At 44.2% G+C, this 24,970-nt stretch overlaps 1 protein-coding gene, 1 long non-coding RNA gene and 5 other non-coding genes across 7 annotated transcripts; 1 reads left to right on the top strand and 6 right to left on the bottom strand.

The window, feature by feature from the left end:
- Positions 1-2,128: 2,128 nt before the first annotated feature.
- Positions 2,129-2,342, bottom strand: LOC119262139. The gene has a single exon (XR_005129451.1). It is a non-coding gene; the product is annotated as a small nucleolar RNA U3 (small nucleolar RNA).
- Positions 2,343-4,746: 2,404 nt separating this feature from the next.
- On the bottom strand, positions 4,747-4,960 carry LOC119262137. The gene has a single exon (XR_005129450.1). It is a non-coding gene; the product is annotated as a small nucleolar RNA U3 (small nucleolar RNA).
- Positions 4,961-6,428: 1,468 nt separating this feature from the next.
- LOC108414883 (THAP domain-containing protein 3-like) lies at positions 6,429-8,893 on the top strand. Its single transcript, XM_017687801.2, has 3 exons — positions 6,429-7,619; positions 7,777-7,909; positions 8,181-8,893. Exons 1-3 carry the CDS (start codon positions 7,027-7,029, stop codon positions 8,385-8,387), a joined length of 933 nt encoding a protein of 310 aa, XP_017543290.1. The 5' UTR covers positions 6,429-7,026; the 3' UTR covers positions 8,388-8,893.
- Positions 8,894-9,131: 238 nt separating this feature from the next.
- On the bottom strand, positions 9,132-11,188 carry LOC119261992. Its single transcript, XR_005129325.1, has 3 exons — positions 10,251-11,188; positions 10,086-10,162; positions 9,132-9,941 (listed from the first exon to the last, which is right to left on the bottom strand). It is a non-coding gene; the product is annotated as an uncharacterized LOC119261992 (long non-coding RNA).
- Positions 11,189-12,952: 1,764 nt separating this feature from the next.
- On the bottom strand, positions 12,953-13,166 carry LOC119262144. The gene has a single exon (XR_005129456.1). It is a non-coding gene; the product is annotated as a small nucleolar RNA U3 (small nucleolar RNA).
- A 4,333-nt stretch (positions 13,167-17,499) lies between these two features.
- On the bottom strand, positions 17,500-17,713 carry LOC119262159. Its single transcript, XR_005129469.1, has one exon. It is a non-coding gene; the product is annotated as a small nucleolar RNA U3 (small nucleolar RNA).
- A 6,327-nt stretch (positions 17,714-24,040) lies between these two features.
- Positions 24,041-24,254, bottom strand: LOC119262136. Its single transcript, XR_005129449.1, has one exon. It is a non-coding gene; the product is annotated as a small nucleolar RNA U3 (small nucleolar RNA).
- Positions 24,255-24,970: the final 716 nt, after the last annotated feature.

Raw genomic sequence — 24,970 nt, 5'->3', positions numbered from 1 at the left:
CAGAAAAAAGCCGCGTCAGTCTCGACTGCATATGTGGACATATTTCTATATTGAGCTCTATTTACACAAAGTTAGGTTAGTTCATCATTTATGTTGAACAGACTCTCCCAAAGTTTTACGCTGCCGCGCTGACGTTGAACCGCGTGCTGCACTGGGTCGGTATGACCAACAGGTCAAAACCAGCTCTAAACAAAGTGACCGCTGGGCCCTGATTGGTGCTCTGGCTTTGCGCTTCTTTTGTTTTGACATGTTACGTTTTTATACACACAGAAACCAAAAGGAACGACAGATTTCTCAAAATGTAGGAGGAAAAAGTCGGATATTAGACTCTGAAATGTAGTGGAGTGAAAGGAAAAAGTCGCCCAGAAATGGAGAAACTTCAGTACAGATACACCAAAAATACTAAAGTACAGAAACTAATTACATTTACTGAGTATCTACTTTAATAATCGACATGAATGTTGTGCATTGAACAGTTGTGTTGTGCTTATATGCTGTACATATCTTGCACTGGATCAGCTCTCAGTAGCAGTAATACTGACCAATCAGCTCTCAGTAGCAGTAATACTGACCAATCAGCTCTCAGTAGCAGTAATACTGACCAATCAGCGCTCAGTAGCAGTAATACTGACCAATCAGCTCTCAGTAGCAGTAATACTGACCAATCAGCGCTCAGTAGCAGTAATACTGACCAATCAGCTCTCAGTAGCAGTAATACTGACCAATCAGCTCTCAGTAGCAGTAATACTAACCAATCAGCTCTCAGTAGCAGTAATACTAACCAATCAGCTCTCAGTAGCAGTAATACTGACCAATCAGCTCTCAGTAGCAGTAACACCAACCAATCAGCGCTCAGTAGCAGTAACGCCGACCAATCAGCTCTCAGTAGCAGTAATACTAACCAATCAGCTCTCAGTAGCAGTAACGCCAACCAATCAGCTCTCAGTAGCAGTAACACTGACCAATCAGCTCTCAGTAGCAGTAATACTGACCAATCAGCGCTCAGTAGCAGTAATACTGACCAATCAGCTCTCAGTAGCAGTAATACTGACCAATCAGCACTCAGTAGCAGTAATACTGACCAATCAGCTCTCAGTAGCAGTAATGCCAACCAATCAGCTCTCAGTAGCAGTAATACTGACCAATCAGCACTCAGTAGCAGTAATACTGACCAATCAGCTCTCAGTAGCAGTAATACTAACCAATCAGCTCTCAGTAGCAGTAATACTGACCAATCAGCACTCAGTAGCAGTGGGAGCAATTTAATGAACCGGTAACTTTAAGGTAGCAGTGGATTAACGTGTGAATATGTTTCAGGTAAAAGTGAGTTTCTCGTAGCAGTGGATTTATATTGGGAGTAGATTTTAAAGTATCAGTGAATTTAAGATGGCACTAAAATTAAGGAGGCAGTAAACTGAAGGTAGCAGTAGATTTTAGGAGAGTAAATTTAAGGTGGCAGTGGATTTAAGGTGTGAGTACACTTAAGGGAAAAGTGGGTTTCACGTAGCGGTGGATTTAACTCAGGGGAAAATTTAAGGTTGCAGTGAATTTAAAGTGGGTGCGGATTTTAAAGTATCATTGAATGTAAGGTGGCAGTAGATTTTAGGCGGCAGTAGATTTTACGTGTGAGTACGTTTAAGGGAAAAGTGGGTTTCACTCAGCAGCAGATGTAACTCAGGAGTAAATCTAAGGTATCGGTGAATTTATAGGGGGTGTGGATTTTAAAGTATCAGTGAATTTAAGGTGGCAGTAGATTTTCTGCGTTAGTGGATTTAAGGTGTGAGTACATTTAAGGTAAAAGCGGGTTTCACGTAGCGGCGGATTTAACTCAGGAGAAAATTTAAGGTATTAGTGAATTTAAGGTGGCAGTAGATTTTAGGTGGCAGTGGATTTAAGGTGGGTGCAGATTTTAAAGTATAATTGAATTTAAAGTGGCGCTGAAATTAAAAAAGACACTCACTTTAAGACAAGATTGTTGACATTAATTGACGGTTTCAATCAAATCTTCACTGAAAACTTTCGACTCTCAGAGAATCGCAGAGAGAGTCTCACGACCCACTCGACTAGAACCGCCTCCTAAACCGCTCTTTATAACGCTCTTTCTTTAGGTGCCCACCTGTAAGATCTAGCCGCTCTGCTCACACCTCCCTCCTCCTGGCTGTGAGACACAGCAGGAACGGTCATCAATGATGAAGAGCGGATGATTTGACTCATTACTCTCCATCCGATTCGCGCTCAGAGGGAAGCGTCGCGACTCGTCATCGCGGTTAGAGAGACGCAGCACTTTCGAATCAGATTTCCAAGTCAGAAACTATAGAAATGATCCCTGAAAGTACAGTCTTACCCTCTCAGCGCTGCAGCCGGGGCTCTTCCCTCCGCTCACAGCGACCCACCCCGACGGTGAGCGGCGGGGCCGAGGCGCTGACAGCGCGGGCGCTGCGAGGAGAAAAACTACACCTGCACGTCCCGATTAAACAGCTACAGCGACTTCGCTAAGCGCTGACAAAAACAACGGCGAGCGCGGACACGAGACAGCGCCGCTTTCAGCTCTAATACTGACCAATCAGCGCTCAGTAGCCGTAAAACTGACCAATCAGCTCTCAGTAGCAGTAATACTGACCAATCAGCTCTCAGTAGCAGTAATACTGACCAATCAGCGCTCAGTAGCAGTAATACTGACCAATCAGCGCTCAGTAGCAGTAATACTGACCAATCAGCACTCAGTAGCAGTAATACTGACCAATCAGCACTCAGTAGCAGTAATACTGACCAATCAGTGCTCAGTAGCAGTAATATTGACCAATCAGCACTCAGTAGCAGTAATACTGACCAATCAGCTCTCAGTAGCAGTAATACTGACCAATCAGCGCTCAGTAGCAGTAATACTGACCAATCAGCTCTCAGTAGCAGTAATATTGACCAATCAGCGCTCAGTAGCCGTAATACTGACCAATCAGCGCTCAGTAGCAGTAATACTGACCAATCAGCGCTCAGTAGCAGTAATACTGACCAATCAGCACTCAGTAGCAGTAATACTGACCAATCAGCACTCAGTAGCAGTAATACTGACCAATCAGGACTCAGTAGCAGTAATACTGACCAATCAGCGCTCAGTAGCAGTAATACTGACCAATCAGCTCTCAGTAGCAGTAATACTGACCAATCAGCTCTCAGTAGCAGTAATACTGACCAATCAGCGCTCAGTAGCCGTAATACTGACCAATCAGCGCTCAGTAGCCGTAATACTGACCAATCAGCGCTCAGTAGCCGTAATACTGACCAATCAGCGCTCAGTAGCCGTAATACTGACCAATCAGCTCTCAGTAGCCGTAATACTGACCAATCAGCGCTCAGTAGCCGTAATACTGACCAATCAGCGCTCAGTAGCAGTAATACTGACCAATCAGCGCTCAGTAGCAGTAATACTGACCAATCAGCACTCAGTAGCAGTAATACTGACCAATCAGCACTCAGTAGCAGTAATACTGACCAATCAGTGCTCAGTAGCAGTAATATTGACCAATCAGCACTCAGTAGCAGTAATACTGACCAATCAGCACTCAGTAGCAGTAATATTGACCAATCAGCGCTCAGTAGCAGTAATACTGACCAATCAGCTCTCAGTAGCAGTAATATTGACCAATCAGCGCTCAGTAGCCGTAATACTGACCAATCAGCGCTCAGTAGCAGTAATACTGACCAATCAGCACTCAGTAGCAGTAATACTGACCAATCAGCGCTCAGTAGCAGTAATACTGACCAATCAGCGCTCAGTAGCAGTAATACTGACCAATCAGGACTCAGTAGCAGTAATACTGACCAATCAGCGCTCAGTAGCAGTAATACTGACCAATCAGCTCTCAGTAGCAGTAATACTGACCAATCAGCTCTCAGTAGCAGTAATACTGACCAATCAGCGCTCAGTAGCCGTAATACTGACCAATCAGCGCTCAGTAGCCGTAATACTGACCAATCAGCGCTCAGTAGCCGTAATACTGACCAATCAGCGCTCAGTAGCCGTAATACTGACCAATCAGCTCTCAGTAGCCGTAATACTGACCAATCAGCGCTCAGTAGCCGTAATACTGACCAATCAGCGCTCAGTAGCAGTAATACTGACCAATCAGCGCTCAGTAGCAGTAATACTGACCAATCAGCACTCAGTAGCAGTGGGAGCAATTTAATGAACCAGTAACTACAAGGCGGCAGTAGATTTAACGTGTGAATATGTTTCAGGTAAAAGTGAGTTTCTCGTAGCAGTGGATTTATATTGGGAGTGGATTTTAAAGTATCAGTGAATTTAAGGTGGCAGTAGATTTTAGGTGGCAGTGAATTTAAGGTGGCAGTAGATTTTAGGTGGCAGTGAATTTAAGGTGGCAGTAGATTTTAGGTGGCAGTGGATTTAAGGTGTGAGTACGTTTAAGGTAAAAGCGGGTTTCACGTAGCAGCGGATTTAACTCAGGAGTAAATTTAAGGTATCGGTGAATTTAAGGTGGCAGTAGATTTTAGGTGGCAGTGGATTTAAGGTGGGTGAGGATTTTAAAGTATCATTGAATTTAAAGTGGCGCTGAAATTAAAGGGACTCTCACTTGAAGACAAGATTGTTGACATTAATAGACGGTTTTACTCGAAAACTTCATTGAAAACTTTCGACTCTCAGAGAATCGCAGAGCGAGTCTCACGACCCACTCGACTAGAACCGCCTGCTAAACCGCTCTTTCTTTAGGTGCCCACCTGTAAGATCTAGCCGCTCTGCTCACACCTCCCTCCTCCTGGCTGTGAGACACAGCAGGAACGGTCATCAATGATGAAGAGCGGATGATTTGACTCATTACTCTCCATCCGATTCGCGCTCAGAGGGAAGCGTCGCGACTCGTCATCGCGGTTAGAGAGACGCAGCACTTTCGAATCAGATTTCCAAGTCAGAAACTATAGAAATGATCCCTGAAAGTACAGTCTTACCCTCTCAGCGCTGCAGCCGGGGCTCTTCCCTCCGCTCACAGCGACCCACCCCGACGGTGAGCGGCGGGGCCGAGGCGCTGACAGCGCGGGCGCTGCGAGGAGAAAAACTACACCTGCACGTCCCGATTAAACAGCTACAGCGACTTCGCTAAGCGCTGACAAAAACAACGGCGAGCGCGGACACGAGACAGCGCCGCTTTCAGCTCTAATACTGACCAATCAGCGCTCAGTAGCCGTAAAACTGACCAATCAGCTCTCAGTAGCAGTAATACTGACCAATCAGCTCTCAGTAGCAGTAATACTGACCAATCAGCGCTCAGTAGCAGTAATACTGACCAATCAGCGCTCAGTAGCAGTAATACTGACCAATCAGCACTCAGTAGCAGTAATACTGACCAATCAGCACTCAGTAGCAGTAATATTGACCAATCAGTGCTCAGTAGCAGTAATATTGACCAATCAGCACTCAGTAGCAGTAATACTGACCAATCAGCGCTCAGTAGCAGTAATACTGACCAATCAGCACTCAGTAGCAGTAATATTGACCAATCAGCGCTCAGTAGCAGTAATACTGACCAATCAGCGCTCAGTAGCAGTAATATTGACCAATCAGCGCTCAGTAGCCGTAATACTGACCAATCAGCGCTCAGTAGCAGTAATACTGACCAATCAGCGCTCAGTAGCAGTAATACTGACCAATCAGCGCTCAGTAGCAGTAATACTGACCAATCAGCGCTCAGTAGCAGTAATACTGACCAATCAGCACTCAGTAGCAGTAATACTGACCAATCAGCACTCAGTAGCAGTAATATTGACCAATCAGCGCTCAGTAGCAGTAATATTGACCAATCAGCACTCAGTAGCAGTAATACTGACCAATCAGCGCTCAGTAGCAGTAATACTGACCAATCAGCACTCAGTAGCAGTAATATTGACCAATCAGCGCTCAGTAGCAGTAATACTGACCAATCAGCGCTCAGTAGCAGTAATATTGACCAATCAGCGCTCAGTAGCCGTAATACTGACCAATCAGCGCTCAGTAGCAGTAATACTGACCAATCAGCGCTCAGTAGCAGTAATACTGACCAATCAGCGCTCAGTAGCAGTAATACTGACCAATCAGCGCTCAGTAGCAGTAATACTGACCAATCAGCGCTCAGTAGCAGTAATACTGACCAATCAGGGCTCAGTAGCAGTAATACTGACCAATCAGCGCTCAGTAGCAGTAATACTGACCAATCAGCTCTCAGTAGCAGTAATACTGACCAATCAGCTCTCAGTAGCAGTAATACTGACCAATCAGCTCTCAGTAGCAGTAATACTGACCAATCAGCGCTCAGTAGCCGTAATACTGACCAATCAGCGCTCAGTAGCCGTAATACTGACCAATCAGCGCTCAGTAGCCGTAATACTGACCAATCAGCGCTCAGTAGCCGTAATACTGACCAATCAGCGCTCAGTAGCAGTAATACTGACCAATCAGCGCTCAGTAGCAGTAATACTGACCAATCAGCACTCAGTAGCAGTGGGAGCAATTTAATGAACCAGTAACTACAAGGCGGCAGTAGATTTAACGTGTGAGAAGGTTTCAGGTAAAAGTGAGTTTCTCGTAGCAGTGGATTTATATTGGGAGTGGATTTTAAAGTATCAGTGAATTTAAGGTGGCAGTAGATTTTAGGTGGCAGTGAATTTAAGGTGGCAGTAGATTTTAGGTGGCAGTGAATTTAAGGTGGCAGTAGATTTTAGGTGGCAGTGGATTTAAGGTGGCAGTAGATTTTAGGTGGCAGTGGATTTAAGGTGTGAGTACGTTTAAGGTAAAAGCGGGTTTCACGTAGCAGCGGATTTAACTCAGGAGTAAATTTAAGGTATCGGTGAATTTAAGGTGGCAGTAGATTTTAGTTGGCAGTGAATTTAAGGTGGGTGCGGATTTTAAAGTATCATTGAATGGACTCCTTGCACTCATGGCTGTGACGCATTTCCGTTTTCAAATATTGCGGCTCCAACGTTTCCGGTTGTATTGTTACAAACAGCGGCATATTCAAAACTAGCTAGCGTAATATCAAAATGAGTGTTCGGCACAAAGTTTTTAAGTCGGAAAATTTCCCAAAACAATGTAAGAAATATTCAGAGCACTGTTGTGTTCCTCTTTGCTTGGCGTCTGCGAAGTTTAATGGCAGTTTAAGTTTTCATAGCTTTCCAGCGCGTAGTGACCTCAGGAGCCAGTGGCTAATAAACATACGTCGGGACCAATTTACTGTCTCGCCTCATACAAAAGTCTGTAGCAGACATTTCATACCAGACCACCTGATTGAACCAAAAACCCCAGAAGGTCGGAGAAGACTGACAAAGGATGCAGTACCACTTCTTTTTGACTGGAACGGATACAGCATTCAGGCTCCACGGCTAAGTGTGTGGGAGAGGAGAGAAAGACCGGCTGACCCTGCCTCCCTGGAAGATCCATCAACTGATCTTACAGTGGATCATGATTATTGTTCTGCTCCTGAGCCGTCATCGCTAGACACGTCCTGCGCTGAAAACGAAGATCTGTCCCGTGAAGTGGAGGAGCTGAGAAATCAGCTTCATGAGTTGCGTGTCCAGCTAACCTTTGGGTTGCAACGTTTCTCCGGCTCCGACGAGGACATTCGATTTTACACCAGGTAACGTGCAGTAAAGCTTTAGATGCAATTCACTGCCACTTTGACAACCAGTCTGTTGTTAAAAGTAGAAAAATATATCATAGTATAAAAGTATATTATATACATATAATAATAATAATAATAATAATAATAACAATAATCATCATTTTGCCAACAGATTCCCAGGCTATGACCACTTAATGGCATTTTGGTGGCTGATTGAGCCATCCATCCACAAAATGGTTCGGGTCTCAAGAGCAAAGGCTGCAGCTAAGAAGAATGAAGATGTGTCTCATTCACGAATGTCAGGGGTATGACAACATTTTTTTACCCAAAAAACAACAGTAAGGGATGACTCCTGCTATACATGTTATGGTAATGTGTGGAACAAATGGCCAGATGTTATAAATGCTGTGTTATTTACAATGTGGTAAACAACCTTACCTCATAGTTGTGGTGTCCAACACCTGAGGGCAGTGCAGTCTCAGATTACTTGACCCTTAGGAATGTCATCGAATGCTCTAGAGAGCTTGATTGATCATAATTGTAATTCTTTAACATTTTACATCATTTCCTTCACAGAGGCAGGTGCTGCAGCCAGTTGATGAATTTTTCCTTTTCCTTGTGCACCTCTCTGTTGGACTCAAGGAGAGAGACTTGGGACACCGTTTTAACATCCATCCTTCCACAGTGAGCCGAATTATTTCAACCTGGACAAACTTTCTCTACACACTTCTTGGATCTGTGTGCATTCGGCTGCCTGCCTTCAGAATTCCAAGACTGTCCTGATACTCAGGTTATCTTGGACTGCACTGAGCTCAGGTGTCAGACACCATCATCACCACTCCTACAAAGTGAGATGTACTCCACATACAAGTCTCACTGCACCATGAAGGGCCTAGTTGGCATAGCCCCACACGGTGCAGTGACATTTGTCTCCTCACTTTACGCTGGTTATTCAAAGAGTTATTCAAACAGTCAGGACTGGCCAAGTTGCTCACAGAAGAAATTGCAGTGATGGTTGACAAGGGCTTCCTAATTACTGATTGTGTTAAGTGCAAAGTCTACTGCCCACCATTTTTGTCAAAGCAAAGTCAGATGCCTGCATACCAGGTAACTGAAACACAGTCCATAGCCCGTCTTAGAGTACACATGTGATAAGGAGAGACAAACAAAACAAGTTGTTTGATGGCATAATTTCCCTTTCCCACACAGTAAACATTAACCAGTTATTTACAGTGGCATGCCTGTTGTCAAACTATCAAAACAAAGCACTAGTTAAGTCATGGGTTAAATAAAGCTCTTATTTTAATTAATCAAACAATAATTAATTACACATGAATAATTTGTAACATATTTACATTGGTAACTGTAAATCATTTTTTCAAATACTGTTAAATAAGTGAACATATGATTTAAAAAAGATTGTGATTTCTGTATAGAACATGTTAACATTTCAATGACAGATATTTTGTCATATATGTGTAGAAGTAAAATAAATCTGAGACCTGAGTCCACACCACAAAATCACACCAGTGAAGCCCGCTGGTTAGTAACTGACCTTGAATCTGCCAGTAATACGCTTGTGTCTTTTTTAGTTTTGAACATCCGTACTCCAGATACAGATACTTACAGTCAATGTAATTCTTCACATTAGGGCATTTAATCTCGACCAAGCCAAACTGGGGGTATTCAGTGGGGTCAAATACGACACCATCAGGGGATGCACCAAGCCAGGGAGCATCTGGGTGGATGATGAGGCCACATGGTGTGTAATTTACATTGAGTATCCTGCAATACTCAGACGCTGCTCCGGACTCCATCTCTTGACCTCTCTTCATTTCTGCCGTCTGTCTGGCACCTCTGATGATGCGTTCAGCAAGGGACTCTATGCCCTCTGACACGGCACACCTCACGAAAACGTTACTCTAGGCTTGCGGAGCAGATGCCAGTCAGCACAAGAACTCTGCTCCCGAGTTGACATCTCAATTTTGTGAGCCATATCAAGTGACACCTCCAAAGACTTCAGGTGAAAGAGTTCCTGTTCAGTGCACACAAAAGCACAGGTGGGTGCATCAAGGTGGTGGTCTTTTAGAGGAAGAAGTGGGGTTGATGGCACATCAGGGTGGAGAGTGATGTGTCGTGATGGTAAAACAGGCTGCTGATATGACAGAACACTGCCTTCCTGCACCAAATGCACACTGCACAGCTGGCTTGTGGGGTGCCATGCCCATAGTGGTCACCAGTGGTTTGTCTTCAAGGCTGAATTTTTCATAGGCCTCTGTCACTCTAAACATGCATGGATCGGGTAAAGGGCCCACCGTCCCCCTGTAGAGTCCACTCCTACAAATTCAAGTACAGACAATACCCCAAACTATAAGCATGTAGTTTAATATTAAATTAGAATATTTAAATTAAAGTTCATTGTAACTATACATTTGTGATGGAGCAGCTAAACTGCACAATTGCAGTAATGAAGCATCTTACCTAACTCCACCTTGAGATGTTCGATTTGGCACAGGTTTTGTGATCACCATGTTGTTGACTGGTCCTGGCTTTACACCCTAATAATATAGACAAAAGTTGCTGTAATTTAATTCAGGCAGTGCATTAAATTAGATCATTCATCTAGTGCGATTATTATAAACTTACGATTGTCCGAGGTTTGTGTCAGCGCTGTTCAGTTTCAGTACAGCTGTGCACAGGGGGAACGACTGGCACACTGAGCTGAGAAAAATGTGCAGTTTGAAAAAGCAAAGCCACTATATAGTCGCATAGGGCAGTGCCTGCGACACAGGAACAGCATGTGTGTGTCAGCACAACAGGAGATGAATCAGAAAGTCCAATCTGTAAGAGGGTAAGCAAAATCAGTAATGACTTTGCTTAATTCAGGGGTTCCGTATACCAGTCCTGGGGATCCCATATCACACATTGTGTTTTACCTTTTCTAAAACCTGATTGACCTATTTAGCAAATTAAGATCATTGTGGGCGGGGCTGAGTAAAAAAGTGTTTTAAAATGGAGAAAAAATGAAGACCCCCAAGAATGGAACCTGGACCCGCTTGCTTATTTTATGAGACATGTATATCTGTCTATCCTGTCAACAAACCCCTTAACTTTTGTTAGTCTTGTTAGTCAAAAACAGCGAACATCTGAACTTAACGGCAAACAGAGACTCCAACCCACTCACTGAGACCCCATGTCATGCATATTTTAGTGCTTTTCCTCATTTATTACACCAGATTCAGCTCATTAACTAAGTAAAAAACTGTCATATTGGAGGAACACAAAAAACTGCAAAGTATGGTGTTCATAGGACTGACTCTGGGGACTCCAGATACCAATATTCATTCCTAGAGCAGTGTCTCGTAATCCTACTAGTGGTAATTCACATTATCCACGTCACTAACAACCTAATAAACAGTTGGTTTGATAAGCAGTTGGAGCTGGATCATGTACATTCAATACGTGGTGTGTTGAATCATGGAATATTTAAAACTGTGTGGAGCAGTTAGGAACCGGACCGAGAAACACTGCCATAGAGTTTCAAGCTCAGCTCCAGGATACCAGCTCAACGTTATTCCAATTTTAGAACAATACAGTTACATAAAATTAAAAATAATTTAAATGCTAAGCTTTGCAGTGCTGTGGACCCAGGACTGAAATCTGAAACCCCTGCTTCAGCCCTACACTTCCTCCTCCCTACTCAAACTGTGTGGTGACCCGTTCTTCTCCATGGACCTGTAGCACAAGGCTCTCACACTGACCTCCCCTGACAACCGGCCCCTATTCGACACTGAATAGAAAAATAACATTTAAAACACCTGCACAGTTCGCGCCTTAGACAGCTACATACCTAAACTAGAGAGTGGACTGTAAACAAATTAGCAGTATTTTCATGCTGTTAAGCTGCGTTAGCAATTCTGACCGTTATAACAGGTGAAGATATCACGCGTTATTTTAACGCCATGCCTGCCTAGAAGTTAAAATCATGAACAACAGCCAAGTTGCAGCTTCAACACACGAATCCGCTGGTCAGCAGGACAAACTAGCGCAGCTAACGCTGATGGAGCTATCCTGGCTAGCATTAGCCAACTAGCTAACTTCACCTAAAACCTGAGATTTAATCTTCCGTACCTTCCTAGTTGTGTATGTAGGACGAGGCGTACAATTTAAAGCCCTTCTCCAACTTGCTAGAGGGGGGTTTACTGGTCTCCTTACATATCCGACTGAAAAACACCGCCATTGCTGGTATAACGGAAAACCGGAAACGCCGGAATATAATTGTGCAAGGAGCCAATTTAAAGTGGCGCTGAAATTAAAGGAACTCTCACTTTAAGACAACATTGTTAACATTAATAAACGGTTTTAATCAAAAACTTGACTGAAAACTTTTGACTCTCAGAGAATCGCAGAGCGAGTTTCACGACCCACTCGACTAGAACCGCCTGCTAATCCGCTCTTTACAACGCTCTTTCTTTAGGTGCGCACCTGTAAGATCTAGCCGCTCTGCTCACACCTCCCTCCTCCTGGCTGTGAGACAGCAAGAGTGAAAGGGAAGGTTTACAAGACAGTAGTGTGTCCTGCTATGATGTACGGTTTGGAGACTGTGGCTCTGTCTAAAAGACAGGAGGCTGAGCTGGAGGTGGCGGAGATGAAGATGCTGAGATTTTCGTTGGGAGTGACAAGGATGGACAAGATTAGAAATGAGCAGATCAGAGGGACGGTGAAGGTGGAGCAGTTTGGAGATAAAGCCAGAGAGGCCAGGTTGAGATGGTTTGGATATGTGTTGAGGAGGAATAGTGGAAATATTGGGCAAAGAATGTTGGAGATGGAGCTGCCGGGTAGAAGGAGAAGAGGTAGACCTCAGAGAAGGTTTATGGATGTAGTGAAGGTGGACATGGAGATGGTTGGATAGGGCAAGATGGAGGCAGATGATCCGCTGTGGCGACACCTAAAGGGAGCAGCCGAAAGAAGAAGAAGAAGAAGAAGTGAATTTAAGATGGCAATGAAATTAAGGAGGCAGTAAAACTGAAGGCGGCAGTAGATTTAACGTGTGAGTACGTTTAAGGAAAAAGCAGGTTTCACACAGCAGCAGATGTAACTCAGGAGTAAATCTAAGGTGGGTGAGGATTTTAAAGTATCATTGAATTTAAAGTGGCGCTGAAATTAAAGGGACTCTCACTTGAAGACAAGATTGTTGACATTAATAGACGGTTTTAATCGAAAACTTCACTGAAAACTTTCGACTCTCATAGAATCGCAGAGGGAGTCTCACGACCCACTCGACTAGAACCGCCTGCTAATCCGCTCTTTACAACGCTCTTTCTTTAGGTGCGCACCTGTAAGATCTAGCCGCTCTGCTCACACCTCCCTCCTCCTGGCTGTGAGACACAGCAGGAACGGTCATCAATGATGAAGAGCGGATGATTTGACTCATTACTCTCCATCCGATTCGCGCTCAGAGGAAAGCGTCGCGACTCGTCATCGCGGTTAGAGAGACGCAGCACTTTCGAATCAGATTTCCAAGTCAGAAACTATAGAAATGATCCCTGAAAGTACAGTCTTACCCTCTCAGCGCTGCAGCCGGGGCTCTTCCCTCCGCTCACAGCGACCCACCCCGACGGTGAGCGGCGGGGCCGAGGCGCTGACAGCGCGGGCGCTGCGAGGAGAAAAACTACACCTGCACGTCCCGATTAAACAGCTACAGCGACTTCGCTAAGCGCTGACAAAAACAACGGCGAGCGTGGACACGAGACAGCGCCGCTTCCAGCTCTACTGCTAACCAATCAGCGCTCAGTAGCAGTAATACTGACCAATCAGCACTCAGTAGCAGTAATACTGACCAATCAGCTCTCAGTAGCAGTAATACTGACCAATCAGCTCTCAGTAGCAGTAATACTAACCAATCAGCTCTCAGTAGCAGTAATACTGACCAATCAGCACTCAGTAGCAGTAATACTGACCAATCAGCTCTCAGTAGCAGTAATACTGACCAATCAGCTCTCAGTAGCAGTAATACTAACCAATCAGCTCTCAGTAGCAGTAATACTGACCAATCAGCACTCAGTAGCAGTAATACTGACCAATCAGCTCTCAGTAGCAGTAATACTGACCAATCAGCACTCAGTAGCAGTGGGAGCAATTTAATGAACCAGTAACTTTAAGGTAGCAGTGGATTTAAGGTGTGAATATGTTTAAGGTAAAAGTGAGTTTCTCGTAGCAGTGGATTTATATTGGGAGTGGATTTTAAAGTATCAGTGAATTTAAGATGGCAAACCAGCCATTAGGGGTGTACTTTGTGTACTTCTGGTGCCGGTCCCAAGCCCGGATAAATGGTGAGGGTTGCGTCAGGAAGGGACTGGCGTAAAACTTCTGCCAAAACTATCATGCAGATCAGAAATATGATTGCCATACCGCATCGGTCGAGGCCCGGGTTAACAACGACCGCCTCCGGTGCTGTTGACCAGCAGGGTGCCTGTGGAAATTGGATTACTGTAGGTCGAAGACCATCAAAGAGGAGAGGAGGAAGGCGGGTTAGAAGGCAGCGAGAGAGAAGGAAAGGCAGGAGTGTGGAGGTTAGAGTAGGGACTCTGAACATAGCGACAATGACTGGTAAAGGCAGAGAGCTTGCAGACATGATGGATAGAAGGAAGGTAGATATTCTGTGTGTCCAGGAGACCAGATGGAAAGGAAGCAAGGCCAGGAACATTAGAGGTGGATTCAAACTGTTCTACCATGGTGTAGAGAGGAAGAGAAATGGAGTAGGGATAATCCTAAAGGAACAGCTTGGGAAAAGTGTTCTGGATGTAAAGAGAGTGTCAGACAGGATCATGAGCCTGAAGTTGGAGGTTGATGGTGTAATTTTGAATGTGGTCAGTTCATATGCACCACAGGTTGGTTGTCAGTTAGAGGAGAAAGAGGAATTTTGGAGTAAGATGGATGAAGTGGTAGATGGTGTCCCTAGAGAGGAGAGATTAGTGATTGGTGCAGACTTCAATGGACATGTTGGTGAAGGGAACAGAGGGGATGAAGAGGTGCTGGGTATGTATGGTGTGAAAGACAGAAATGCGGAAGGTCAGATGGTTGTAGATTTTGCGACGAGAACAGAAATGGCTGTGGTGAACACGTATTTTCAGAAGAGGGAAGAACACAGGGTGACATACAAGAGTGGAGGGAGGTGCACACAGGTGGATTATATCTTTAGCAGGAGATGCCACCTAAAGGAGATTGGAGATTGTAAAGTGGTACCAGGGGAAAGTGTAGCAAGGCAGCATAGGGTGGTTGTCTGTAGAATGAGGTTAGAAACAAAGAAGAGGAAGAGAGTGAAGACAGAGCCAAAGATTAGATGGTGGAAGCTGAAGGAGGAGCATGGTTGCAGTCAGTTCAGGGAAAAGTTGCAACAGCGCCCTTGGGGGCAGTGAGGAGCTACCTGAGGACTGGGAAACTACAGCTAAGGTGGTGAGAGAAACTGGCAAGTATGTGTTGGGTGTTTCGTCTGGTCAGAGGAAAGAAGACAAGGAAAGTTGGTGGTGGAATGAGGAAGTCCAGGAGAGTATTCAGAAGAAGAAGGCAGCTAAGAAAAAGTGGATAACCAGAGAGATGAAGGAAGTAGGCAGGAGTACTGTGAGGCTAGTCGCATAGCGAAAAGAATGGTGGCAAAGGCAAAGGCTCAGGCCTATGATGAGCTGTATGAGAGGCTGGACAGTAAAGAAGGAGTAAAGGACTTGTATCGTTTGGCTAAACAGAGAGATAGAGCTGGAAAGGATGTACAGCAGGTTAGGCTGATAAAGGATAGAGAGGGAAATGTACTAGTGAGTGAACAGAGTGTTGAGTAGATGGAAGGAGTACTTTGAAGAACTAATGAATGAGGAAAACGAGAGAGAGAGGAGGAGAATGGGGGGGAGAGAGAGATAGTGGATCAGGAAGTGCAGAGAATTAGTAAGGTGGAAGTGAGGGCAGCTTTAAAAAGGATGAAGAATGGAAAGGCAGTTGGTCCAGTTGACATACCTGTGGAGGTGTGGAGATGTTTAGGAGAGAAGGCAGTGGACTTTTTAACCAGGGTGTTTAACAAAATCCTGAGAGTGAGAGGATGCCTGATGAGTGGAGAAGCAGTGTCCTGGTCCCCATTTTTAAGAACAAGGGTGATGTGCAGAGCTGCAGTAACTACAGAGGTATAAGGTTGATGAGCCACACCATGAAGGTATGGGAAAGAGTTGTTGAAGCAAGGCTAAGGCGAGAGGTTCAGATCAGTGAGCAGCAGTTTGGTTTCATGCCCAGAAAGAGCACCACAGATGCAATTTTTGCATTGAGAGTGTTGGTAGAGAAGTACAGAGAAGGTCAGAAGGAGCTACATTGTGTCTTTGTGGATCTAGAGAAGGCATATGATAGGGTGCCAAGAGAGGAACTGTGGTACTGTATGAGGAAGTCAGGTGTAGCTGAAAAGTATGTTAGGGTGGTGCAGGACATGTATGAGGATAGTGAGACAGTGGTGACGTGTGCAGTTGGAGTGACAAATGGTTTCAAGGTGAAGGTGGGGTTACATCAGGGATCAGCTTTGAGCCCCTTCTTGTTTGCAATGGTGATGGAAAGGTTGACAGATGAGGTCAGACAGGAGGCTCCATGGACCATGATGTTTGCAGATGACATTGTAATCTGTGGTGAGAGTAGAGAGCAGGTGGAAGAGAATCTGGAGAGGTGGAGGTTTGCACTGGAGAGGAGAGGAATGAAGGTCAGTTGAGACAAGACGGAATACATGTGTGTAAATGACAGGGAGGCAGGTGGAAAGGTGAAGATGCAAGGAGTAGAGGCTGTAAAGGTGGATGACTTCAAAGATCTTGGGTCAACCATCCAGAGCAATGGACAGTGTAGAAAAGAGGTGAGGAAGAGGGTGCAGGCAGGATGGAGTGGGTGGAGACGGGTGTCAGGGCTGATGTGTGACAGAAGAATAGCAGCAAGAGTGAAAGGGAAGGTTTACAAGAAGGTAGTGCGTCCTGCTATGATGTATGGTTTGGAGACTGTGGCTCTGTCTAAAAGAAAGGTGGCTGAGCTGAAGATGCTGAGATTTTCGTTGGGAGTGACAAGGATGGACAAGATTAGAAATGAGCAGATCAGAGGGACAGTGAAGGTGGAGCAGTTTGGAGATAAAGCCAGAGAGGCCAGGTTGAGATGGTTTGGACATCTGTTGAGGATAGTGGATATATTGGGCAAAGAATGTTGGAGATGGAGCTGCCGGGTAGAAGGAGAAGAGGTAGACCTCAGAGAATGTTTATGGATGTAGTGAAGGTGGACATGGAGATGGTTGGTGTGAAAGTAGAGGAGGCAGTGGAGAGGGCAAGATGGAGGCAGATGATCCGCTGTGGCGACACCTAAAGGGAGCAGCCGAAAGAAGAAGAAATGAATTTAAGATGGCAGTGAAATTAAGGAGGCAGTACAACTGAAGGTGGCAGTAGATTTTAGGAGACAGTCAATTTTAGGCGGCAGTAGATTCTCAAATAAAATAATCTCTGATTTATCTTTACCCAACTGCAGAATATTTAGTCCCATCTGGTTAGTGTGATGTACTCAAGGCAATTAGAAAGTCAATCAAGGAGACCACAGTTCTTTGGAGAGAGGATCAAGCAGAGCTGAGCATCGTTGGTTTTGATGTGGTAAGACATCTCGTAGTCTCACGGTTTTAATTCAAAAGGAAACTAGTATCAACCAAAGAAGAGCAGCCTAATCACAAAACTCTGCAGGATGCCACAGGTCGCTGGAGCTTTCTTGCAACACTTGCTATGAACGGTGCTTAAATTTGCAGGCTTTTAAAACAATTCTTGAAACACTAAGCAAGTTCACAAAACCAGTAACAAAAAAATTGCTTCAGCTGCTTTAGTTGATCTTTGTTACCTCTCAGGAACAAACCACTCTGAACATGCTTTCTTCTTCCAGACTGCAAAGCACAGCAGGAACGTTCATCAACGACAGAGAGCAGACAATCTCGCTCGTCGCTCACCACCCGATTCACGCTCAGAAGAAAGCATCTTAACTCGTCATCGTGGTTAGAGAGACGTTACACTTTCAAATCAAACTTCCAAATCAGAAATTATAGAAATGATCCCTGAAAGCATAGTCTTAACCTCCAAGCTCTAAAGTCAGGAATCTTCCATCCACACACAGGGATTCACCCCGATGGTGAGCAAGGAAGCCAAGTGGCGTGACTGATGTGAGAGGGACAGGAAACCTGAAATTCTCTGGTGTGTGGAGCTGGAGGCTCCTGGCTAATGCTAGTGCAATTAGCCTGCTACAGGTGAACCCCACCCTGGGACAGGCTGCTTCAGTAACAGATGCTCAAATAACACCCGTTTAGAGGATAAAGAATCTGAGAGCGTGCCAAGAGACTGGAGCTGGAGTGACGGACCAAATCCAACCTTTTGTGGTGGGTGGTGTGTATGTAGCTAATAGCCTCTTAGCTGTTAGACACTCGTTTGTGTACTTTTCTCCAGTATTACCTGGTTCTCACGTAGCAGCACAACAGACGGAAAAAGAAAACGCAAACGGTCTCACGAGTCCGGACTAGCGCGGTACGGCCCTGAGAACCGTTCGGCTCAGTGGACAAACATGTGGACGGTGGAAAAGAGACCCTGTAGACCACTAATACCACATTAAACTCTATGCTGTAACAAATTGGCAGCCAGTGTAAGGACTTAAGGATGGGGGTTGCATTCTTTCACTCCTAGTGAGAACTCTGCAAGCTGCATTTTCAGTCATCTGAAGCTCTAGGATTGTCTGTTTTGGTCAAGTCAGGAGACCGTTACAGTAATCCGTCCTGCTGGAAATAAAGGCGTGAGATGATATAACCAGAAAACCTCTGATCTTGATGTTCTTAAGGCCATAACCAGCTGATGTAGTAACTGCTTTGACATGCCTTCTAAATCTAGGTTCAGAGTCCGGTAGTACACCAAAGTTACGTACCAGTTCTTTTGATATTAGGGCTTGCCAGTCCAGACAGGCAGCTAGTCTGTGCCTAAATTGCTATTCCCAAATAAAATAATCTCTGATTTTTCTTTACCCAACTGCAGAATATTTAGTCCCATCTGGTTAGTGTGATGTACTCAAGGCAATTACAAAGTCAGTCAAGGAGACCACAGTTCTTTGGAGAAAGCATCAAGCAGATCGGTGTATCATCGGTTTAGTTGTAGTAAGACAATCTTATAGGATTTTATTTCTTGGTCAGAAGAAAGCTTGTATGAATCAAATAAGGGCAGCCCAGTAATGAATCTCTGCAGGACACTACAGGTCACTGGAGTTCTCTCATAACACTTGCTTTTTATTGTATGCAAATCTGAACTCTAAACTTAAAATACCTGTTCAAACGCTAAACAAATTCACAAAACCATCAGCGAAAAAAGTGTTTGTTTTTTTTTGTGTCCATATCTTTTTTTCGACATCAACATGCCCACATAACAGTGAATGTTTTGCCCGAATGTGGCCCATATTTGCTCTTGATGTTCGGATTTTACTTGGGGTGAATCTACCTACCTCATTTCAGCTACAGGTCCTCTATATACTGGTCACATCAGATACAAAGGACTTAACCTCACCTAATATGGGCCAGACGTGTGTCAAATCAGGACCATACCACACACTTACCCTACACCAGCCATGTTCTGGTCCATACAAATTACCACTATTTATTTTTAATTGGTACATACATCAGGCACTTCAGCTGTCACTTCAAAGTTTATTTATGGTTAAGTCAGTGTTGAAGCACCTTTTAACTTTTGCTTCTTTGTTTTCTTTGTTTAAATTTTGTTTCTGGTTTCAAAAGTGAATCAATAAATGTGGACATCATCAGTCTGCTGCAGTTTTCAGAGCAAGATATACATTTTCATGTATTAAGCCAGTATTTACTGTTTTACTGTGTAAAATTCACCAATTCTTAAAACTCACCTGTATGCACACATGAATTTAAACAGCACTAGAAATCATTTGGAAACAGCAGCTTTAATTGTCTTACAAAAAAACAAACACAAAATTGATGGAATAGCAAGTTTATAGGTAACAGTTACCATACACCAATAAACAGGTGTTAAAGAAAAATACAAACTAAAAGTTGAGTGTACTCCAGTGTGCTTGATTACATACATATGCTCATTAGTCACTTCATGTACAGCTACTCCATATTTAAACTTGATCAGCTGCACTTACCATTTAGAAACACTCTGCAGTTCTACAACTGTAGTCCTTCTGTTTCTCAGCAAACTTTGTTAGCCTGCTTTTACCCTGTTCTTCAATGTTCAGGACCCCGACAGAGTATGTATTATTTGGGTAGTGGATCACTCTCAGCACTGCAGTGATGCCAATATGGTAATATGTGTTGTAGTGAACCGTAGTGTTGCTTGAGTCTTTAAACACTTGTTTGCTGGACTGAGAATAAATTTCCAGCCAACAGCGTCCCGTAGGCACTGATGAAAGACTAAAGGATAACTAACAAACTGGGCAGCAGTAGATGAGCTTACATCTCTAACTTTATCTCTAAAAGGACTAACAAAGCAGGTATATATATACAGTGGAGTGGACACGGTGTTTAAAAACTCCAGCAGCACTGCTGAGTCTGATCCAGTTGTGCCATACTGTGCTAGTTTATACAAAATTACAAGAGAAAATATGTTAAACATGGTCCTTTTGTTGTGAAGTGGAGCAATTTTTAGACTGAACTGAAATCCTTGCCTGCTATCAAGGCAGTAGATAAGCAACTACCTCCTTCAAACATCCTTCTACTCAAGAAAGCAAATGAAAGCATACAAAACTCTTGAGGCATACAACCTTTTTGTTAGCGGTTGGTTCCACAACTCCACTGCCAAGGTGTTTGAAACTGTCGTTAGGTTTTCTATTACTGTCCTGTGGATTAACCCAGCAGCAAACATTCAATGCTGTGTGTGTGTGTGTTATCTCACACTTGTGTTCCTGTGTTGTACCATGGTCCTGGAGGAATGTGGTTTCGTTTCACTATGTACTTGTAAAGCTTGACTTGACTTATCCCAAGTGAAGATATGGATCATCGTGGAACAAGACAGAGAAGTCACTGCAGCTCTCTACAATTGCAAGAAAGGTTGTTATTTATGCTTCATTATAAAATATACTCAGCACTTAACAGACGTGGAGCTCTCTGATCAATTTTACTGTCGCTTGCAGCTTGTGATTGTGGATTCCTTATGGCTGCATCTAAAATAAAAATAAGAAAAATTAGTAATAAACACAAGATAAATGAGAGTTAGCTGATAAATTATCTTAAAAGAACAGCAGCCAGTTGGAAAAAAAGCAAAGCAGGTGAGCCACTGTTTCAAATACGTAATATTAGCAATATCTTGTGCTAAAGATGTAGCTATATACGTAAAGAAATACATTATATTTCCAAAAGTATTCGCTCAACTGGCTTCACACGCATATGAATTTGCGTGACCTCCCATTCTTAATTCATAAGGTTTAATATGATGTCAACTCTCCTGGGAAGCCTTTCCACAAGGTTAAGGAGTGTGTTTATGGGAATTTCTGACCGTTCTTCCAGAAGCACATTCGTGAGGTCAGACACTGATGTTGGACGAGAAGGCCTGGCTCACAGTCTCCACTCTAATTCATCCCAAAGGTGTTCTGTGGGGTTGAGGTCAGGACTCTGTGCAGGCCATTCAAGTTCTTCCACACCAAACTGGCTCATCCACGTCTTTATGGACCTGCTTTGTGCACTGGTGCGCAGTCATGTTGGAGCAGGAAGGGGCCGTCCCCAAACTGTTCCCACAAAGTTGGGAGCATGAAATTGTCCAAAATCTCTTGGTGCTGAAGCTTTAAGAGTTCCTTTCACTGGAACTAAGGGGCCGAGCCCAACTCCTGAAAAACAACCCCACACCATGATCCCCCCTCCACCAAACTTTACACTTGGCACAATGCAGTCAGACGAGTACTGTTCTCCTGACAATCGCCAAAGACTTGTCCATCGGATTGCCAGATGGAGAAGCGTGTTTCCATGCTGAGCTCCTGAGAGCGACCTATTCTTTCACTAATGTCTGTAGAAGCAGTGTGCAGGCCTAGGTGCTTGGTTTTATACACCTTTGGCCATAGACGTGACCGGAACACCTAAATTCAATGATTTGGATGGATGAGTGAACACTTTTGGAAATATAGTGTATGTACTAACAATCCAAACACTACACTACAAATGTTACTATAAAGTATCTGGGACAAGCTGTATGTCCTTATCAAGCTAGAACCAGAAGCAGCAGATGGATGGCTGCAAGACAACACGTTTAGTAAAGGTATAAAATACTAATTTAATAATTGATAATAATACAGGCATATTGATGTTGACGAACTTCATTTGCATAAGCACACAAGCCTCTCAAATCCAGTAGACATCGCTTCCAAACCTGAGTAATACTGGTTTACGCTGAAGGGTTTTATCCTAACCTCTCCTGGCAGGCCAGGAGCAGCAGGGTGGACAAAGCCCATGACTTCTCTACTTGAGTAAAAGCAGAAATGCCATTAGTAGAAATATTACTTAATAAATTTTAAAAGAATTCAATCAGTATTTATTCTAATTTTAAATTACATATCAAAAGTAACAGTACTTTAAGTTATATTATAAGTCATTATCATTGCTTATTATGAAGTATAATGGTTCATGAGGGAGGGTGAAAGAAGGACAATTCAGAAAAGTAAGTCTGACTGACAGTTTTCTTGTGCCACATTAAATATTCTTATTCCCCTTATCATATATCCTATATAAATTCATATTTTCATGAAGTGGATAACTGGCGACCTGTCCAGGGTGTATCCTGCCTTCCGCCCGATGACTGCTGGGATAGGCTCCAGCACCCCCCACGACCCTGACGGAGAAGCGGCTTAGAAAATGGATGGGTGGATGGATGGATGAAGTGGATACTTGACCTCCAGTTTATACAACAAATGCTGAATTCCAAAATCTGAACATTGATCTAACCTTAATTGTTATACATAAAACTACGAATTTAAACATGTAAAACCACAGGGCAGCACTAAATCATACCTTAGTTTACTTAGGATAGCTAACTGCTAGCTATTGTAATATCCATTGTATAAAAAATATTCCTGAAAAGTTGACAGGGAGGATGATCTTATTCCCTCTGTGTAGTACCTTGACAGTAGAAGTGCGATCACCTTTAACTTTCATCATGGATGTGAGGGTGGTAAGCAGTGTGAGTCAAGAGGATCATTTGGCCCATGTTAGGCCCACACAACACATGCCACAACCCAAGTCCAGCCCAGCTCCTGACATTCGGCCCACATTAGGCCTGCACAACACGTGCCACAACCCAAGTCCAGCCCTGCTCCTGACATTCGGCCCACATTAGGCCTGCACAACACGTGCCACAACCCAAGTCCAGCCCAGCTCCTGACATTCGGCCCACATTAGGCCTGCACAACACGTGCCACAACCCAAGTCCAGCTCAGCTCCTGACATTCGGCCCACATTAGGCCTGCAGAACACGTGCCACAACCCAAGTCCAGCCCAGCTCCTGACATTCGGCCCACTCAGGACTCGCTCACTCTGGCGTTTTACAGTCATTATTTTGGTACAACAGGAGAAATAAAACTAGTCAGGCTTCCCTTTAAAGCAGCTCCGGCCGCGTTTCTGGGCTGCATTTTCAGGATCCTCTGAGTTCTTCTGAATCGGGACGGTGTTAAACGTCATAAACATGACGTAAACGAAAGCAGGAGGCCACGTTTCCTCACGCCTTGTTTCTGCACATGCCCAATGCTGACCATCACAGCTACCTTCACACTAAAGCACGTTGTTCACACGTCACACGCAGCAGTCAGTCGTCTGCGGAGCCCTGCTGGTGACGTCAAATAACGAGCAGCCACGCTGCATTAACACGTGGGTACGAGATCATAACGCATAGACTAAGGTCTGGGAACAAGATCATGCCTCATTAAGTTGTGGATAAACCTTAATTATCTCATTGCCACATCTTACTAAAGGGATTAGCATCATAATCTGGTTAGCAAACCTTACTAAACTGTGGGCACGTATTAACTTACTGGTTCCCATGACTTAAGCCATGTTCACACACAGACTCATAACCATCAGAACAAAACTACAACTAATCACATAAATAATACACTTATAAACTTTAAACTCTTCCAAAAAAGACAATCAAAACGTTATAAACAGTAATAACGATCACCTTCCAAACGGTATTAACGTCTATAACAGCTTAAAAACAAGTCACACATGCTGCATAAACTTAAAGCGTCAGTCCCGCAATACAGTCACAACATTTACTGCACAACGCTTGTTATTAACGTTTAATTACCTCGTTATTAAACATACTTTACACCTTAAATATCTCACACACCTCATAAACTATTATTACCAAACTCACTAACTGCTTCTTTCTGTCTTTCACCGAGCTTCATAAGATCTAGCCGCTCTGCTCACACCTCCCTCCTCCTGGCTGTGAGACACAGCAGGAACGGTCATCAATGATGAAGAGCGGATGATTTGACTCATTACTCTCCATCCGATTCGCGCTCAGAGGGAAGCGTCGCGACTCGTCATCGCGGTTAGAGAGACGCAGCACTTTCGAATCAGATTTCCAAGTCAGAAACTATAGAAATGATCCCTGAAAGTACAGTCTTACCCTCTCAGCGCTGCAGCCGGGGCTCTTCCCTCCGCTCACAGCGACCCACCCCGACGGTGAGCGGCGGGGCCGAGGCGCTGACAGCGCGGGCGCTGCGAGGAGAAAAACTACACCTGCACGTCCCGATTAAACAGCTACAGCGACTTCGCTAAGCGCTGACAAAAACAACGGCGAGCGCGGACACGAGACAGCGCCGCTTTCAGCTCCGCTTCCTTCGCTTTTCTGCCTTAAACTCTACAAACGGTAAATATTTCTGTTTTTGCGGCTTTTTATCACGAAAAATGTCTTTATTTTCTTGCGAACGGCGCTTTACCCACAATGCCTCAGCTGCATAATTAACTCGTTGCCACGACAACCGCTCCTCCTCGGAGCCGTTAAACTGGAAGCGCCGCTCGAAGCCGCGTCTGAGACTTTTTCCTGCTTCATATTAAACCCAGAGCACCGCGAATCCGCCGATATCCACATTTTCATGGAAACCGCCTTTTATTCCCGTTACAACGACGCTTTTCTGAGGCGCTACAGCAGCTCGCCCTGAAACACGGTCTCTCTTCCCAGTTCCGGGTGACGGGCTGTGTCTCAAATCGATCCCTACTCACTATGAAGTGTGCACTGTGTAGGGGGCTTAGCTCGAACTTTTAGATTGGGGCGGCCAGTTAAGATCCAAGATTAAGATTAAGATTTTATTGGGGTGGCACACTGCTAAAATAAATAAAT

The sequence above is a fragment of the Pygocentrus nattereri genome, chromosome 22, assembly GCF_015220715.1.
Source record: "Pygocentrus nattereri isolate fPygNat1 chromosome 22, fPygNat1.pri, whole genome shotgun sequence".
NCBI classification, from domain to species: Eukaryota; Metazoa; Chordata; class Actinopteri; order Characiformes; family Serrasalmidae; genus Pygocentrus; species Pygocentrus nattereri.
This window is presented reverse-complemented; position numbering and strand designations above follow the sequence as displayed.